Source organism: Scyliorhinus canicula, chromosome 8 (genome assembly GCF_902713615.1).
Source record: "Scyliorhinus canicula chromosome 8, sScyCan1.1, whole genome shotgun sequence".
Lineage (NCBI taxonomy): Eukaryota > Metazoa > Chordata > Chondrichthyes > Carcharhiniformes > Scyliorhinidae > Scyliorhinus > Scyliorhinus canicula.
The window spans coordinates 32,599,977-32,618,950 of NC_052153.1; the positions used below are offsets into that span (position 1 = coordinate 32,599,977).

The 18,974-nt window shown below is 45.8% G+C and overlaps 1 protein-coding gene across 3 annotated transcripts in view; it reads right to left on the reverse strand.

The window, feature by feature from the left end:
* The window catches only part of frem1a (Fras1 related extracellular matrix 1a), a 452,495-nt gene that overhangs the window by 181,022 nt on the left and 252,499 nt on the right, over positions 1-18,974 (reverse strand). For all 3 annotated transcript variants that reach the window (XM_038804357.1, XM_038804358.1, XM_038804359.1), the window contains 3 exons: positions 16,535-16,677; positions 14,020-14,216; positions 3-93 (listed from right to left, as the gene is read on the reverse strand). In XM_038804357.1, coding sequence (XP_038660285.1) covers positions 3-93; positions 14,020-14,216; positions 16,535-16,677 — 431 coding nt within the window. The remainder of the gene's footprint in view (positions 1-2; positions 94-14,019; positions 14,217-16,534; positions 16,678-18,974) is intronic.

The window sequence follows — 18,974 nt, forward strand, 5'->3', positions numbered from 1 at the left end:
ACCTGTGTGAATGATCTGAGCATCGGAACACTGGATTCTTTCATCAATTTCTTCATGCTGTCTGTCAGAAACAGTTTCCCAGCATCAGACAGGCTCAATAGGGAAGGAGACAGATAATTAGACTTGAAGAATTCCTAGCATTGGACATTATACATCATTCAACAAATTTCAAGCTCATTTGTTTCTGTTTATACAAACAGCAAATGTTGTTCTTCTCAAAAGCAACATTTTATTTTCAATGACAGAAACTCAATTGAAATAACTACATAAGTGTCAAGGCTATCAGACCAAGTCAGAGGTTATGTATTCTGCAGTTTACATCAGGAATTCCCAAAGCCCCTCCTCCACCTATAACCCATGAGGAGGAATATGGTGGAACAGTGTCTAGTGACCTGATGTGTGCAGCATGTGAACACTATCACCTCCAAGTTTCCCACTAAGCCATATACCATTCCTACCAGGATATATATCGCTCCTCCATCTTCAATAAAACCCTGGCACTCTCCACCTAATAGCATTATGGGAGCATTTGCACTGCATGGATTGCTGTAGTTCAAGAAGAGAGTTCATCACCGCCTACTCAAGAACAAATAGAGATAGGCAATAACTATTGACTTTGCCAGTAATGCCCACATTGAGTTCACAGAAGCAGCCACACAGGAAGCGTTGGGATAAAAGTTTATTTACAGAGATATGAAAAGACTATGTACACAGATTTCAGATGGGACTACCACTCCAGCCCACACTTGGGCCGGGTATAGATACTCTGGTTTCCTCTCCCGCTGATAAGCGGCTCCACCCCTCAGCCGGTTAACTCATATATTCCACAAGACTCATGGGAGGCTAATTGGCAGGCCCCATAGGTACTGTGTAGGTTACAACATTGCTCCCCTCCCCACAAAAGTCTGAAAACGCATCCGATAAAGTAGGAGGATATTTGCACCTCTTAGCTCATGGATGTCTCTCGGTAGCCGGCAGAGCAGGGCCAGGCGGCATGTAGTGAACTGGCGACTGACGCTTCCTCATCGAACATCGCGGCAGCACCACTGTCAGTACTTGGTCGTCGGGAGGCTCCCCATCGGAAACGTTGGGCAATGGAAGAGTCAGGATCTTCGGCATCCTGCATCTCGGTGTCGGCACCTGGTTCATCCAAAAGGGGATTGCGTATCACAGGGCTCCTATCCTGGAGATGTTAGAGGTGCCTTTTCAACTCACGGTTCTGCACACAAACCCGGTACCACACAAGCCCGGTCTGCTGAATGATAGATTACGTAGATTGCATGGAACATACAGTGCAGAAGGAGGCCATTCAGCCCATCGAGTCTGCACCGACCCACTCAAGGCCACCCTATCCCCATAACCCAATAACAACTCCTAAACGTTTTGTATACTAAGGGAAATTTAGCATTGCCAATCCACCTAACCTGCATGTCTTTGGACTGTGGGAGGAAACCGGAGCACCCGGAGGAAACCCACGCAGACACAGGGAGAACGTGCAGACTCCGCACAGACAGTGACCCAGCGGGAAATCGAACCTGGGACCCTGGCGCTGTGAAGCCACAATGCTATCCACTGTGCTAACGTCCTGCCCGTCCCAAACCCCTTTTTTGAAAGTTGAAATCGAGAGAATCTGCACCTGCATTTGGTTATACTCCACGTGTCTCTGCAGTACAAACTTGAGACCTGAAAAAGCTAAAAGAACAAGGTTGTTCCCCATCCCAAAGCCTTTTTGAAATCTTTAGTTAAGAAATACAGCACCTTCATTGGGAAATAGTCCATCTATCTCAGGGAACAAAGACTGGAGACCTGCAAAAACTAAGAACAAGAAGATGTTCCCCACCCACAACCCTTCTGAATTTTTTTTTATTTTGCATTATGTAAATTCTCCTGCACCTGTCTGGTGGGTCCACTGTGCGGATATGTTCCACTTGATAGTGCCAGGAACACACCTGCGAGGTTGTGCATCTGGACTACATCACCTGGTATAAATTGTCCAGGTGGGATATGCTTGAGAGGGTAACACACCCGCTGCTCCTGTCCGCGGCATACCTTCCCACCAAGGTTGGACAATGGCAGGCTGAGGCAAGTTAAAAAAAACGACCTCCCATGAAAGGTTCAACTGGTGCCACACCTGTAATGCCATGCGGTTTGGAGTGGTAGCAGAGAAGGTAGATGAGAAGGGTATCAAGGGATCCCGCAGTCTGCTTGTTCATGCCATGCTTGAACATCTGGCTGCTCTTTCGGCCAACCCATTCAAAGCAAGGTGATATGGGGCAGTACTATGTGGCAGACTCAATTCATCTGCTAAAAGAGATGGCTAGGGAAATTGCAAATGCACTAGTGGTAAATTCACTAGGCTCTGGGGTGGTCCCGGTGGATTGGAAATTAGCAAATGCGACACCACTGTTTAAAAAAGGAGGTAGGCAGAAAGTGGGTAATTATAGGCCAGTTAGTTTAGCTTCGGTAGTGGGGAAGATGCTGGAATCTATCATCAAGGAAGAAATAGCGAGGCATCTGGATGGAAATTGTCCCATTGGACAGACACAGCATGGGTTCAGAAAGGGCAGGTCATGCCTAACTAAATTTGTGGAATATTTTGAGGACATTACAAGTGAGGTAGACAACAGGGAGCCAATGGATGTGGTATATCTGGATTTCCAGAAAGCTTTTGACAAGGTGCCACAAAAATGTTGCTGAATAAGATGGTGTTAAGAGTAAAGTAGTAGCATGGATAGAGGATTGGTTAATTAATAGAAAGCAAAGAATGCGGATTAATTTGTGTTTCTCTGGTTGACAATCAGTAGCTAGTGGTGTCCCTCAGGGATCCGTGTTGGGCCCACAATTGTTCACAATTTACATTGATGATTTGGAGTTGGGGACCAAGGGCAATGTGTCCAAGTTTGCAGATGACACTAAGATGAGTGGTAACGCAAAAAGTGCTGAGGATACTGGAAGTCTGCAGAGGGATTTGGATACCTTAAGTGAATGGGCTAGGGTCTGGCAGATGGAATACAATGTTGACAAATGTGAGTTTATCCATTTTGGTAGGAATAACAGCAGAAGGGATTATTATTTAAATGATAAAATATTAAAACATGCTGCTGTGCAACTGAGTGTCCTCGTGCATGAGTCACAAGAAGTTGTTTACAGGTGCAACAGGTGATTAAGAAGGTGGATGGAGTTTTGTCCTTCATTGCTAGAGGGATGGAATTTAAGACTAGGGAGATTATGCTGCAACTGTATAAGGTGTTAGTGAGGCCGCACCTGGAGTATTGTGTTCAGTTTTGGTCTCCTTACCTGAGAAAGGACATACTGGCACTGGAGGGTGTGCAGAGGAGATTCACTAGGTTAATCCCTGAGTTGAGGGGGTTGGATTACAAGGAGAGGTTGAGTAGACTGGGACTGTACTAGTTGGAATTTAGAAGGACGTGGACAGGTAGCAGGACCGGGGCAGGTAGCCAGTTTAGTAGAGCAGCAGGCTGATGGACTATTCTGCAGTCGCCACTCCCTGCAGCCTCTCCCAATGGCACATCACAAAACGCCTGGAGTCTTATAGAACCATATAAAATTATGAAGTGAATAGATAGGATAGATGCAGACCGGTTGTTTCCACTGGCGGGTGAAAGCAGAACTAGGGGGCATAGCCTCAAAATAAGGGGATGTAGATTTAGGATAGTTTAGGAGCAACTTCTTCACCCAAAAGGTTGTGAATCTATGGAATTCCCTGCCCAGTGAAGCAGCTGAGGCTCCTTCATTAAATGTTTTCAAGATAAAGATAGATAGTTTTTTAAAGAAGTAAGGAATAAAGGGTTGTGGTGTTCCGGCTGCAAGTGGAACGGAGTCCACAAAAGATCAGCCATGATCTCATTGAAGGTGAAGCAGGCTCGAAGGGCCAGATGGCCTACTCCTGCTCCTAGTTCTTATGTTTTTATTGATGAATGAGTGACCCCCTACCCAACTTGGCATCTTGGTGCTCTATCCACCGCATTGGATACTGGTCCAGCCTCGAGGCCCTATTTTGAATCGCCGGAGGGCCAAACCATGTCATCGAGTTTCATGGCGGGGACGATTGGCACTGCTCAGTCCACAAACTTTACCGGCCCCGGATGATCTCTACGTCTTCGGGCTGACTGAGCTCCCCCTCCAACTTTGTCGGCAACGCTTAGGAAACTAGACGAGCACGAAAATACCTCGATTGCGCCGGAGGATACACGTTGAACTTTGCCATGGCACCACAGATCATTTTTAGCCCGGTCCGGAAAACCCCGGGGGTACTTCACGAACAACACATTGAAGCCTTCCCAGTCCATTCGGAAAACCTTCTGCCAATCAATGCTGAGACAATTTAACCAGCCACAGACTAGCAAACTGGGCTGCCACCATGCACCACGATCAGAGGCAAACAAGTGGGACTGCTTACCATAGATCACCGTGGTTACCATGGTCTCCGCTATGGCCAGCAGTTCTCCACTGTTCGCAGCTAACCAAGCCTCAGTGTCCCATAATGGCAAGAGCGGCACACCCATCCTGAGCCTCTCAAAGGTGTGCCTTCCATCAACTGAGATAGTGGCGCTTGTGTCTAACTCCACTAGCAACGGGTGGTAATTGACCTGCAAACAATCATCATTGGGCTCTTCCACAAAAAAGGTGCAGGACCGTGGCAGGTAGCCAGTTTAGTAGAGCAGCAGGCGGATAGACTATCCTGCAGTCGCCGCTCCCTGCGGCCTCTCCCAATGGCACATCACAAAACGCCTGGAGTCTTCATCTTCCTCAATGGAGGAGCAGTTCCGCCTGGTCGTCAGCATCCTAGGCCAATGGGCCGATCCCCAGGGGGCCACTGTCCTGGGCAGAGAACCGGGGTTACCCTGCTAAGTGGGCACCATGCTCCTGGGTGGAGCGTGCCCCTAGCTAAGGACTTCTATCTCTTACAATTCTTACATGCCCTGCTCTGCGCTCTCTCATGACAGGGTGATTTCCACAGTCCATTTTCCACAGCCCATTTGAGATCCAGCTGTGGCTCGGCGAGCAACTTCCACTGCGTCGCCGTGCTATTCACGCCACAGAACAATCTATCTCGCAACATTTCGGAGAGGGCAGTGCCATGTTCGCAGAATTTTGATGATTGTTTGCAGGTGAACTACGTTGCCCAAATTCACCCTCATTAGGGTCACTGTTCGGGTCAATGACAACCCGTTGCGAGTGGAGTTAGACACAAGCGCCACTATCTCAGTTGATGGAAGGCACACCTTTGAGAGGCTCAGTATGGGGCAGCAGGGTAGTACTGTGGTTAGCACAGTTGCTTCACAGCTCCAAGGTCCCAGGTTCAATTCCCTGCTTTGGGTCACTGTTTGTGCGTCTGTGTGGAGACACCATATAGGACAAAGCAGCCCGGTGCCTGCGTGCGTTTCCTCCGGGTGCTCCGGTTTCCTCCCACAGCCCAAAGATGTGCAGGTTAGGTGAATTAACTATACTAAATTGCCCTTAGTGTTCAAAAAATATTAGGTGGGGTTTCGGGGATAGGGTGGAGGTGTGGGCTTGGGTAGGGTGCTCTTTCCAAGGGCCGGTGCAGACTCGTTAGGCCAAATGGCCTCCTTCTGCACTGTAAATTCTATGATAGCCCAAGAAAGAATTCTTTAAAATCCCATTAAGTGCGGCGTTTCTAAACAGACGAATACAACCTGTGAGATGGTGCAGCTTGGAGTAAAGATCTAAAATGTCTATTGGTAATGTGCTGTACTGCAGCAGTGAAGTGGGTGAGGTGAAGTGGTCTGCATGTTAATGCAAAATCTTCTCAGTTGCCCTTTGTACACCACACGTGACTTTCTATTACATTGAAGTCAATGACAGAGGTGTTGATTTACTGAGAGTTCATTTTGTAATGTTGACAGAGATGGGTTTATCCCCTATTTGTTCAATGATGAGTGCAAAAGGTCATGACATGCTAGGCATACTTAAAACAAGGTGTCAACCTGGTGAAGCTATGACATGGGACTACCTGCATGCTAAACAACATAAACTGAAGTGATAGAGAGAGCTAAACAATTCCAAATTCTGTAGCCTTGTCCCATCCAGTCATGAATGATGATAAAGAATTAAGCAAGTCACTGGAGGATGAGGCTGTACAAATATCCCCATCCTCAAGGATGGGCAGCATGGTGGCACAATGGTTAGCACTGCTGCTTCATAACTACAGGGACCCGCGTTCAATTCCGGCATCGTGCAACTGTCTGTGTGGAGTTTGCACTTTCTCTCCGCATCTGTGTGGGTTTTTCCAGGTGCTCCGGTTTTCTCCTACAATCCAAAGACGTGCAGGTTAGGCGGATTAGCCATTCAAAATTGCCCCTTAAGTGTGCAAAAAGGATAGGTTGCTCTTTCCAAGTGTCAGTGCAGACTCGATGGACTGAATAGCACTGTAGGGATTCTATGATGGACATGTCCAGCACATCAATGTAATAAATAAGCCCGAAGCAATCTTCTATCCGGTAATGTAGAAAATTGTCCTGGTATACACAAGAAACCTGACAAATCCAATTGGGCAAATTACCACCCATCAGTCTGCTCTCGATCATCAGTTAATTGATGGAAGAGGTCATCAACAGGGCAATCAACCAACATTTACTTCGCAATACCTGTTCACAGACACACAGGTCAGGTTCTGCCAGGGTCACTCAGCTCCAGTTCCCATTACAGCCTTGGTGAGAGTGATTGCACTTGACACCGAGACAGGACTTGATCACATGTGACATCAACGAACCCGAGCAAAGCTGGAGTCAATGGGAATCAGAGGGAAAGTTCTCTGCTGGTTGGAGTCATACCCAGCGCAAAGGAAGACGTGTGTGGTTGTTGAAGGTCAATCATCTCAGTTCGAGGACATGACTGCAGGAGTTCTCAGGGTAGTGTCCCAAGTCCAACCATCTTCAGTTGTTTCATCAATTTGGGGAAGTGGCAGAGTCATGGCATTGTTGCTGGACTGGTAATCCAGAGACCCGAAGTATGAGGTTCTCTGAGGATAGTATTGTATTTTCAGGAAAGCCTGATGCTGCTCCTGGTACACCTGCCTGCATTCTTTATTGAACCCGGGTTGATCCCTTGGCTTGATGGTAACGGTAGAGCGAGGGATATGTTGTGCAGTGAGGTTAAGGATTTTGGAAGGGTACAATGCTGCTGCTGCTAGTGATGGCCTACAGCACCTCCTAGATCTGTTGCATTTAGCATAGAGGCAGTGTCATTCAATACAAAAGAGGATGTGCTAAGTGTGAGAATATGACTAGGCCTCCACAAGGACTGCCCAGTGGTCAATCATATGTTATTTTAAATGTATTTTGTTCATGGGATGCAGGCATTCTTGAATGGCCAGCATTTACTGCACAGCCCTAATTGCCCTTGAGAGGGTGTCTTCTTGAACTGCTACAGTCCATGTGATGTAGGAAAATATTTCTGGGATTTTGACCCAGCAACAGAGAAGGAATGGTGAAATAGTTCCAGCTTTGGAGGTGGCAGTATGTAGATGCATCTGCTACCCTTGTCCTTCTAGGTGGTAGAGGTAATAGGTTTGGAATGCCCCACCATTGAAGGAGCCTTGGTGAGTTGCTGCAGTACCTCATGTAGATTGTACATACTGCGTGTCGATGGTGGATGTTGAATGAGGTGGATGGGGTGCCAAACCCCATCCACCTCATGGGCTGCTTTGTCCTGTATGGTGTTGAGCTTTTTGAGTGTTGCTGGAGCGGTATGGATGCAGGCAAGTGGAGAGTATTCCAGCACGTATAAACATAGAACACAGGAGCAGGAGTAAGCTATTCAGACCTTCGAGCCTGCTCCACCATTCAACATGATCATGCCTATCCTCTATCTCAATACCTTACTTCCATGCTCCCCCATACACCTTGACAACTTTGCAATCAAGGAGCCTATCTATTTCCTTCTTAAATATATTCAGTAACCACGTCTGCGCACAGCCTTCTGTGGCAGAGAATTCTATAGATTCACCACCCTCTCAGTGAAGAGGTTTCTCCTCCTGTCAGCCAAAACCCATGTTATGCTCCTCGTGCGCAATGTGAGAGTTCAGGGATGTGGCCGATGCCCCCGACTCCTTCATGTGCAGGAGGTGTGTCCATCTGCAGCTCCTGTTAGACCGCATGACGGCTCTGGAGCTGCGGATGGACTCACTTTGCAGCATCCGCGATGCTGAGGAGGTCGTGGATAGCACGTTCAGTGAGTTGGTCACACCGCAGATTAGGATTGGTGAGGGAGACAGGGAATGGGTGACCAAAAGGCAGAGAAAGAGCAGGAAGGCAGTGCAGGTGTCCCTGCGGTCATCTCCCTCCAAAACAGGTATACCGTTTTGGATACTGTTGGGGGAGATGACTCACCAGGGGAAGGCAGCATGAGCCAGGCTCATGGCACCATGGCTGGCTCTGCTGCACAGAAGGGCGGGAAAAAGACTGGCAGGGCTATAGTCATAGGGGATTCAATTGTAAGGGGAGTAGACAGACGTTTCTGTGGTCGAAAATGAGACTCCCGAATGGTATGTTACCTCCCGGGTGCACGGGTCAGGGATGCCTCAGATCGGCTGCAGGACATACTGAAGGGGGAGGGTGAACAGCCAGTTGGCGTGGTGCATATAGGCACCATCGATATAGGTAAAAACGGGATGAGGCCCTAAAATCAGAATTTAGGGAGTTAGGAGATAAGTTAAAAAGTAGGACCTCAAAGGTAGTAATTTCAATATTGCTACCAGTGCCACGGGACAGTCAGAGTAGAAATTCAAGAATAGTCAGAATGAATATGTGGCTTGAGAGATGGTGCAGGAGGGAGGGGTTCAGATTTTTGGGACATTGGAAACGGTTTTGGGGGCCGTGGGACCATTACAAACCGGATGGTCTACACCTGGGCAGGACTGGAACCAATGTCCTAGCTTTTGCTAACACTGTTGCGGAGGTTTTAAACTAATGTGGCAGGGGGATGGGAACCAGATTAGGAAGTTAGAGGTCAGTAAAGAGGCAGCAACTAAAGCCAGTAAGGTACCAGATAATAAACTCAATGTGACTAAGGGGAAGAATAGACAGGGAAGAGATGGTGAACGCAAAGGGACAGGTGGTCTGAGGTGCATTTGTTTTAATGCGAGAAGTATAGCAGGTGAGGCAGATGAACTTGGGGCTTGGATTAGTACCTGGGAATATGATGTTATTGGTATTACTGAGACTTGGTTGAGGGAAGGTCAAGTCTGGCAACTGAATATCCCAGGGTATAGATGCTTCAGGAGGGATAGAAAGGGAGGTAGAAGGGGTGGAGGAGTTGCATTACTAGTCAGAGATGATATCACAGCTGTGATTAAGGAGGGCACAATGGAGGATTCGAGCACTGAGGCAATATGGACAGAGTTAAGAAATAGGAAGGGTGCAGTAACATTGTTGGGACTTTACTATAGGCCTCCCAAAAGCGAGCGTGAAGTAGAGGTACAAATATGTAGACAGATTATAGAACAATGTAGGAGCAATAGGGTGGTTGTGATGGGAGATTTTAACTTCCCCAACATTGAATGGGACTCATGTAGTGTTGGAGGCGTAGATGGAGCAGAATTTGTAAGGAGCATCCAGGAGAGTTTTTTAGAGCAGTATGTAAATAGTCAAACTCGGGAAGGGGCCATACTGGACCTGGTATTGGGGAATGATCCCGGCCAGGTGGTTGATGTTTCAGTCGGCGATTACTTTGGGAATAGCGATGACAATTCCATAAGTTTTAGAATACTCATGGACAAAGACGAGAGTGGTCCTAAAGGATGAGTGCTAAATTGGGGAAAGGCCAACTGTAACAAAATTCGGTAGGAGCTCAGGAATGTGGACTGGGAGCAGCTTTTTAAGGGTAAATCCACATTTGAAATGTGGGAGTCTTTTAGGGAAAGGTTGATTAGAGTGCAGGACAGACATGTTCCTGTGAAAATGAGAGATAGAAATGGCAAGATTAGGGATCCATGGATGATGGGTGGAATTGTGAGTCTAGCTCAGATGAAAAAGGAAGCATATCTAAGATCAAGGCGACTCAAAACGGATGAAGCTTTGGAGGAATATCGGCAAAGTAGGACAAATCTCAAACGCGCAATAAAGATGGCTAAAAGGGGTCATGAAATATCATTGGCTAACAGGGTTAAGGACAATAACAAAGCCTTTTATTCGTACATAAGGAGCAAGAGGGTAACTAGAGAAAGGATTGGGCCACTCAAAGACAAAAGAGGGAATTTATGCATGGAGTCAGAGGAAATGAGTGAGTTTCTTAATCAGTACTTTGCATCGATATTCACCAAGGAGAGGGACATGATGGATGTTGAGGCTAGGGATGGATGTTTAAATACTCTAGGTCATGTCGGCATAAGGAAGGGGGAGGTTTTGGGTATTCTAAAAGGCATTAAGGTGGACAAGTCCCCAGGACCGGATGGGATCTATCCCAGGTTACTGAGGGAAGCGAGGGTCGAAAAGGCTGGGGCCTTAACAGATATCTTTGCAGCATCCTTGAGCAGGGGTGAGGTCCCGGAGGACTGGAGAATTGCTAATGTTGTCCCTTTGTTTAAGAAGGGTAGCAGGGATAATCCAGGGAATTATAGACCTGTGAGCTTGACGTCAGTGGTAGGCAAACTGTTAGAGAAGATACTGAGGGATAGGATCTATTCACATTTTGAAGAAAATAGACTTATCTGTGATAGGCAGCATGGTTTTGTGCAGGGACGATCATGTCTTACAAACCTATTAGAATTCTTTGAGGAAGTGACAAAGTTAATTGATGAGGGAAGGGCTGTAGATGTCATATACATGGACTTCAGTAAAGCATTTGATAAAGTTTCCCATGGCAGGTTGATGGAAAAAGTGAAGTCGTATGGGTTTCAGGGTGTACTAGCTAGATGGATAAAGAACTGGCTGGGCAACAGGAGACAGAGAGTAGTGGTGGAAGGGAGTGTATGAAAATGGAGGAAGGTGACTAGTGGTGTTCCACAGGGATCGTGCTCGGACCACTGTTGTTTGTGATATACATACATGATCTGGATGAAGGTATAAGTAGTCTGATCAGCAAGTTTGCAGATGATACTAAGATTGGTGGAGTTGCAGATAGCGAGGCGGACTGTCAGAGAATACAGCAAAATATAGATAGATTGGAGAGTTGGGCAGAGAAATGGCAGATGGAGTTCAATCCAGGCAAATGCGAGGCGATGCATTTTGGAAGATCTAACTCCAGAGCAGACTATATGGTCAATGGAAGTGTCCTGGGGAAAATTGATGTACAGAGAGATCTGGGAGTTCAGGTCCATTGTACCCTGAAGGTGGCAACGCAGGTCGATAGAGTGGTCAAGAAGGCATACAGCATGCTTGCCTTCTTCGGACGGGGTATTGAGTACAAGAGTCGACAGGTCATGTTACAGTTGTATCAGACTTTGGTTAGGCCACATTTGGAATACTGCGTGCAGTTCTGGTAGACACATTACCAGAAGGATGTGGATGCTTTAGAGAGGGTGCAGAGGAGGTTCACCAGGATGTTGCCTGGTATGGAGGATGCTAGCTATGAAGAAAGGTTGAGTAGATTAGGATTGTTTTCATTGGAGGTTGAGGGGAGACCTGATTGAGGTCTACAAAATTATGAGAGGTATGGACAGGGTGGATAGCAACAAGCTTTTTCCAAGAGTGGGGGGTATCAATTACAAGGGGTCACGATTTCAAGTTGAACATAGAACATAGAACATAGAACAGTACAGCACAGAGCAGGCCCTTCGGCCCTCAATGTTGTGCCGAGCCATGATCACCCGACTCAAACCCACGTATCCACCCTATACCCGTAACCCAACAACCCCCCCCTTAACCGTACTTTTTTATTAGGACACTACGGGCAATTTAGCATGGCCAATCCACCTAACCCGCACATCTTTGGACTGTGGGAGGAAACCGGAGCACCCGGAGGAAACCCACGCACACAGGGGGAGGACGTGCAGACTCCACACAGACAGTGACCCAGCCGGGAATTGAACCTGGGACCCTGGAGCTGTGAAGCATTTATGCTAACCACCATGCTACCCTGCTGCCCCTTTTTTTAACACACCCTTCCACTGCTACCTCTATGGCCAAGGCAGTTCTGAATCCATCCAGCTCGTTCACCCCTGACCCCTGACCCCTTGGGAGGGGAAAAGTTTAAGGAAGATGTGCGTGGAAAGTTTTTTACGCAGAGGGTGGTGGGTGCCTGGAATGCTTTGCCAGCGGAGGTGGTAGAGGCGGGCACGATAGCATCATTCAATATGCATCTGAACAGATATATGAACGGGTGGGGAAAAGAGAGAAGTAGACCTTGGAAAATAGGCAACAGGTTTAGATAAAAGATCTGGATTGGCGCAGGCTGGGAGGGCCGAAGGGCCTGTTCCTGTGCTGTAATTTTCTTTGTTCTTTGTTCTTGTTCTATAAATGACCTATCACGCGTCCTGAGACTCTGACTCCTTGTTCTAGATTCCCCCCCACCCAACCAGTGGAAACAACATTTCTGCATCCAATCTGTCCAGCTCTGTTAGAGTTTTATATGTTTCAATAAGATCCCCACTCATTCTTCCATATTCCATTGAATACAGGCCCAGTTGACCCAAATTCTCCTCATACGACACTCCTGCCATCTCAGGAATCAGTCTGATCAACCTTCACTGCATAACCTCTCTTGAAAGTAGATCCTTTCTTAGGTAAGAAGACCAAATCTGCACACAATGCTCCAGGCTAGGAATTTCCGCTCCCGTTCTTTTCAGGTGGTTTTGGTGACAGCAGCAGAAAATCTTGCAAGAGGCTCAAATCACATCTTACATCGGCGAGTCTGAAGATGCAAATCAGATGCCTGGACCGCTCAGGTGGCTATCTACAATACCCACCGGAGAGGGTTTCCCACATAATCGCAGTTTGCTGTGCTCTTCACAATCTGACAATGCAAAGAGGTGAGCCCTCTCCAGGAAAACCAGAGGACTGAGTGTGAGCAACATGACAGATGGGATGGTGGTGATGTGAGAGAATGAGTGTTCCTCTGTGTACCCTGCTAAGGGACGTGTGAGACCAGTGAAGAGGGTCACCGGTTGAGTTCATGATGCCATGATGAGAGTTAAATGGTGGAGGGAACCAAACAAACACTTACCCTGGCGGAGCAGATGAGATCGGATTAGAGTCGATGCTTGTATTGGCATTGTTTAAGTTTGATTAATGAATAAAAATCTGGAACTGAAAGCTTGTCTTAGTAACAGTGACCATGAAACTGTCATTGCTATGAGTATTCTTTACGTACATATCAATCTTTTAAAATTTTATACTTTTATATGATTTGCTAAAATTCTTTCTGTCGTCAGTCCATGCCAGGTGGTATGTCCGGTTTTATTCCTTTTCAATTTTTCTGCGACAGATTGGTCAAACTCAGTGGCTTTCCAGGCCAGGCCAGGTAAGGATAACAAATGTCCTTTCCAGAAGGGCATTGGTTAATCATATGGGTTCTTACGGAGACCAATGACACTGGGTTCATGGTCACTGTTATAAAGACAAGCTTTTAGTTCTAGATTTTCACTCATTAATCAACCTTAAATTTCACCAGGTGTCATGGTGGGATTTGAATCGGTCTCTCAGGAGGACTGGATTGCTAGTCTGGCAATGTTATCATGAATCCACCTTCTCCCCTTTGCATCAGGTTGATTGCTGAGGACATTTCTCTCTCATGTTAGGCTGCTCACCACCTGCCATAGGTCCAGTCTGGTTCTCGGGACTTAGGCAGCTTAGTCAGTCATGAAACCAAGTAACTCTTGGTGATGGATATTGAAGTTTAATGCAGAACATAATAGATTTAAATTTACGGTATTACCCCACATTGTGGCTCAGATGGTTCTTCCCTAATACATTACTCAATCATATAGCGAACCAAACCAAAATAAACCACAACGTATTTTGCTGTGAATGATAACATCAACATTTATCAGAGTTTGACGTAGTTATAATATGCAAAGGAGGTTGGTCCACATAAACCTACCCAAGTATTGAAGTAAAGAATGGCAGAGTTGTTACTGTATATATGATCTCTCTATCCGGTGACTCTGCATCTGTGAAGTGCAACTGATTCTTTGTCAGATACACTATCTCAGTCTCCTTGACTACAAGATGGCGGACAACCCCCGGTGCTTCTTTGGGAAGCTGATCATCCACTGGTGTGATATGGACAATTACTGTCTGCAATAAAATTAATTTTGTGAGAATAGACTGGCAGAATTTTGTGGCATTAAAAAATAAAATCAATCAGATAACATGTTAATCATGGCACACGATAAATTTAAATATTCAACATTAAGCCATTTAAACACTGCAGATGTTTTGGCCCATCACATCCAGGCCATCTCTAGAGACCAATCAGTCCCTTATCTTTGCAGCACTAAATGTCTATTTTATTTAAGTACCTATCAAATTTACGTTTGAAATCATTCATTGTCTCTATTTCCACCATAGGCAACACGTTCCAAGTCACTATCACTCACTGTGTAAAAACCTTGTCCTCACACCCCCTGTATCTCTTGTTTTTTTCCACCCCTTCTTGAATAAAGGTATCAGGTTTGCCACTCTCAAATCATCCGACACATTCCCAGTATCCAGGGAGATTTGAAGATTATGGCAAGCTCTTTCACTGTCTTGGCTATTGGGGCACATGGCGAAAAGCTTGGCTGAATACATGGGTTTTAAAGAAAGAAGAGAGGTAGGGAGTTGGAGGGGTTTTGCTCAACTCAAGTTGCGGCAATTGATTGACAATGCTTAAGAAGTCAAAATTAGACGAGTACAGAAATCACGGAGACTTGTGGGGTTGGAGGAGATTACCGAAATTGAGAGGGTTGTGGGCGTGGAGTGATTTCAAATCAAGGATGGGAATTTTAAAATTGAGGATTTGCTTAACCAGCAGCCAAGCTAAGACAACAAGCACAAAGGTGATCAGTAAATGTGATTTGGTATGAGTAAAGACATGGACAGCAAGATTTTGGTTAACCTCAAATTTATGGAGGGTAGAATGTGGGAGGCCAGTCTAGGTTTGCATTGAAATAATCAAGGAAATAAAGGCATAATGAGGTTTTCAGTCAGAGATGAGATGAGGCAGACAAAGTCAGGTAATATTATAGAGGTGGAAAGAGTCAGTCTTCGTGAGGGCATTCCTATATGTTCAGGAGTTCATATCAGTGCCAAATAAGACATCAAGGTTGTGAACAGCCTGGTTTAATCACAAACTATTGCCAGAAGACGCATGGAGTCACACCAGTTAGGGGGCAGAGTTTGGGGAGGAGACTGAAGACACCTACATCAATCCTCCCAATATTTAACTGGGGCAGAGGTCCCACAACCCTCCAGGCAACAAAGTCATTGTGAAGCTAAACCATTCCACAACAGCCTACCCCTCAGCCATACAGCACAGTGGGTGGGTTAAATGGGCAGTTTGTGGGAAATCTGCCCCCAGTGGGGAGGAAGTCCCACCCTTGGAGCTGCTGGTTAATCGGAATCGCCAGCAGCTCCACAGGCCCAGCACCAGGATGTTTCTGGGACTGCTACAGGGAAGAAGAAGGAGGCCCAAGAATTCCTGGAAACATGTACGTCTGGAGTGTTGGGCAGGGACCGTTTGGACAGGTTATAGAGGGCAGTTGGGTGGAGGTATTCTAGGGTTGGTGCGTGTAAGACAGCAGGAAAATAAGAAAGTGAGAGTTCTAACTTTGGCCTTCGATCCACAAAGGGCAGACCCCACTTCCCTTTTGCCCTCCTGAGGAATTTATTTATAAAAGAAAATTGGGCTGCCCACTTTCCACACCAAACATTTTATGGTGTGGGCAGCGTATTATTGCAGTCAATTGGCTTGGTTACAAGCCTAATTGACCGTTGATTATTCGTTTCAATATGACGGGCAGGCTGATGATTTTGGCATTCATTGGGGTGAGTGGAAAGGTGGTGGAGTGGACACCCATGGGCACCCACCCTATTTTACCAGCCCCCAGTCGAAAACATGTACATTAATGACAGCCCCTGGATATATGCAGACAAAAATTCTTGACGGTGACAGGGCACATTGATCTGTCTGATAAAAAGATGTGCAGGCTTTTTGTATTCGGAAATGCAAGCAAAAGAATACAAAAGCTAGTTGGTTATGGTTAGGTTTCAGCTGCCCATACTACCTCCAATCCTCTGGGAGACCCCCATGAGTGCCGTTCCGTTTGGTCCCCATTTGTGGAGACCAGTACTGAACACTGCTGGCTAGAGATCTCCAAGATAAAAGGGATAGATCCCGAGCTGTCTCGCTCTAATATACAGATTTCTCAAAAAGTGATCTGCCCACAATGGACGGGATTCACATTGCGACGTCTTGCCAGATAGCTTTAGAGCTCATGAGGCGTGGCGATCTGCGCAGATTCCATAAGAGGGGCCTCCCAGTATCTACAGGTCACATGGCACCACCTAGTGCTGCCTATCAGGTGTAACATGGCCAATAGATCGTGCCCATGATGTTTGACACAAACAAGTACCTGAGTCTCCGAGAGGTTCGGTGGGTCGTGGCTATCGGACAGGATAAACTCAAAGGAATCTTCAAATACTTCACCTCCCAAGTGACGGTAATATATCATAGCATTGAAAAGATCTCTCTGTGAGAAGAGAGTGACGGGATAACCTGTCAACAACAAAAACAGGAAGCATATTAATAGACAGTAACTGAATTATTTCAAAGAAATAATGCCACAGTTCTCCGAGCCTAGTTAATAAATATATCATCCAGGGCAAGTAATAGTAACAAATCCAGGTTTAGTTTGGGATTTGTAGTCTGTGGTGCTCACAGCAAAAGGCTGGATTAGCAGACATCAGCCAGGACAGTTCACTACATTTGGGCTCAGCTGGGGTTCCTTCTCATGAACATTAACCATGTCAATTCTGGTTGAGACTTATTCAAGACAGTCTAAGAACCAAAGAGCTGACAATAATTGTCACGGATCAGAACGGACGAAATACCATTTATAAAAACCACCCATCCCAAAAGGGCCTTCAGTGAGCCTTTTATTGTCAATACCCAGGGTATGCCACCATTTTCCTCTTGGTGACCCTCATGGTCTATGGTGCTCATAACAAAATGCTGTTGCCTCACACTGCCTCCACTTCATAATTTCCTGTGGTAAGATGTTGAGGCAACCAATAGTATTGACTGCTGGACAAGAGGATGAAAATCTCATTAAAGCTGGAAATGCAACTTTTCACAGTTCCGTGAATATAAGAACAAATAGACGTAGGAGGCACCCATTTGGTCCTTCAAGCCTGATTGACCATTGAACAGGTTCATGGCTGATCCTGTATCTTAACTCATCCTCCAGCATCCCATAAATCAATGGGACACACTCTATCAACCTCGATCTTGCATCCACAGCTCAGGAATCAGGAATTCAAAAGATTCATCATCATTTTAGTGAAGACATTTCTCCTTATGTCAGTCCTAAATGACTGACCACTTATTCTAAGATGTGGCCTCATCAATATCCTGTATAACTTTAGTTAGACTTCTTTACTCTGATACTCTAATCCTTTTGCAACAAAAACTAATCAATAATTTGTTTTTCGAATAACTTGCTCTGCCTACACATATCTTTCTGTAATTCATGTACAAGAACATCCTCTTGATGCAATGATTTCCCAGTCTTTTAAGTGCTGCCAGGTGAATTAGACATCTTGAGTTCTCACTCAGTGGACCTGAACAGGCGCCGGTGTGTGACGACTAGAGGATTTTCCTCGTCACTTCATTGCGGTGTTATCATAGAATTTACAGTGCTGAAGGAGGCCATTCGGCCCATCAAGTCTGCACTGGCTTTGGAAAGAAACCCTATTCAAGCCCACGCCTCTACCCTATCCCTGAAACCCAGTAAACCCACTTAACCTTTTTGGACACTAAGGGCAACTTAGCATGGCCAATCCAACTGACCTGCACATCTTCGGACTGTGAGAGGAAACCGGAGCACCTGGAAGAAACCCATGCAGATACGGGAAGAACATGCAGACTTCGCACAGTGACACAAGTCAGAATCGAACCTGGGACCCTGGAATGTGAAGCAACTGTGCTAACCATTGTGCTACCATGCTGCCCTTAATGTAAGTCTATTTGTGACAATAATAAAGATTATTATTATTAAATATTCTGTTTTCTTTTTCTTTTTACTGCCAAAATAGATACCTTTACACTTCACCACATTGTATTGAATTCAATTTCCTATACTCTTATCATCTCACTTAACATATCTTTTTCCCAAATTCCTTGTACGCATAAAACTATAGGAAAGTTACAGCAAAAAGGAGGATATTCAGCCCATCTCGTTCAAGTCAGCCCAATTACACCCGTGTGCCCATCTTGTAATCCCACCTTCCTGCACCCGGCCCACAGTCATGTAGCTGACAGCACTTAAGGTACAGATCCAGGTACTTTTTCAAAGAGTTTAGGGTCTCTGCCGCCATCACCAACTCGGGCAGCAAATTCCAGACTCCCACTATCCTCTGCATAAAAAAGTTCTTCCTCAGGAACCCTCTACACCTTCTGCCACTTGTCTTGAATCTATGTCCCCTGGTTCTCGAATTCTCCACCAATGTGAACAATTTTATCCTATCCACACTATCTATTTTTTTTATACTTCAATCAAGTCACCCCTCAGTATTTGGAACTGTCAAAGCTGTCAAAGGACTGTAAAATCTTATTGGAACTGTCGAAGCATTCAAGAGATTTAACTCTGCTGAGCTTCAAATTTTTTGAAAAATGCATGGAGTTTAAAAGAAAATCAATCTTTCACCTCTGTCTGTTAACATAAGCACAAGTCATTGCAGGATTTATGCTGCACGACTGATTTCGCAACCCAACATTATCACAGTGTTGTGCTTGTTAAGTGGACAGTTTGGTCGACAGCTCAATATGCATATAGAATAGAAATATTTATCTTC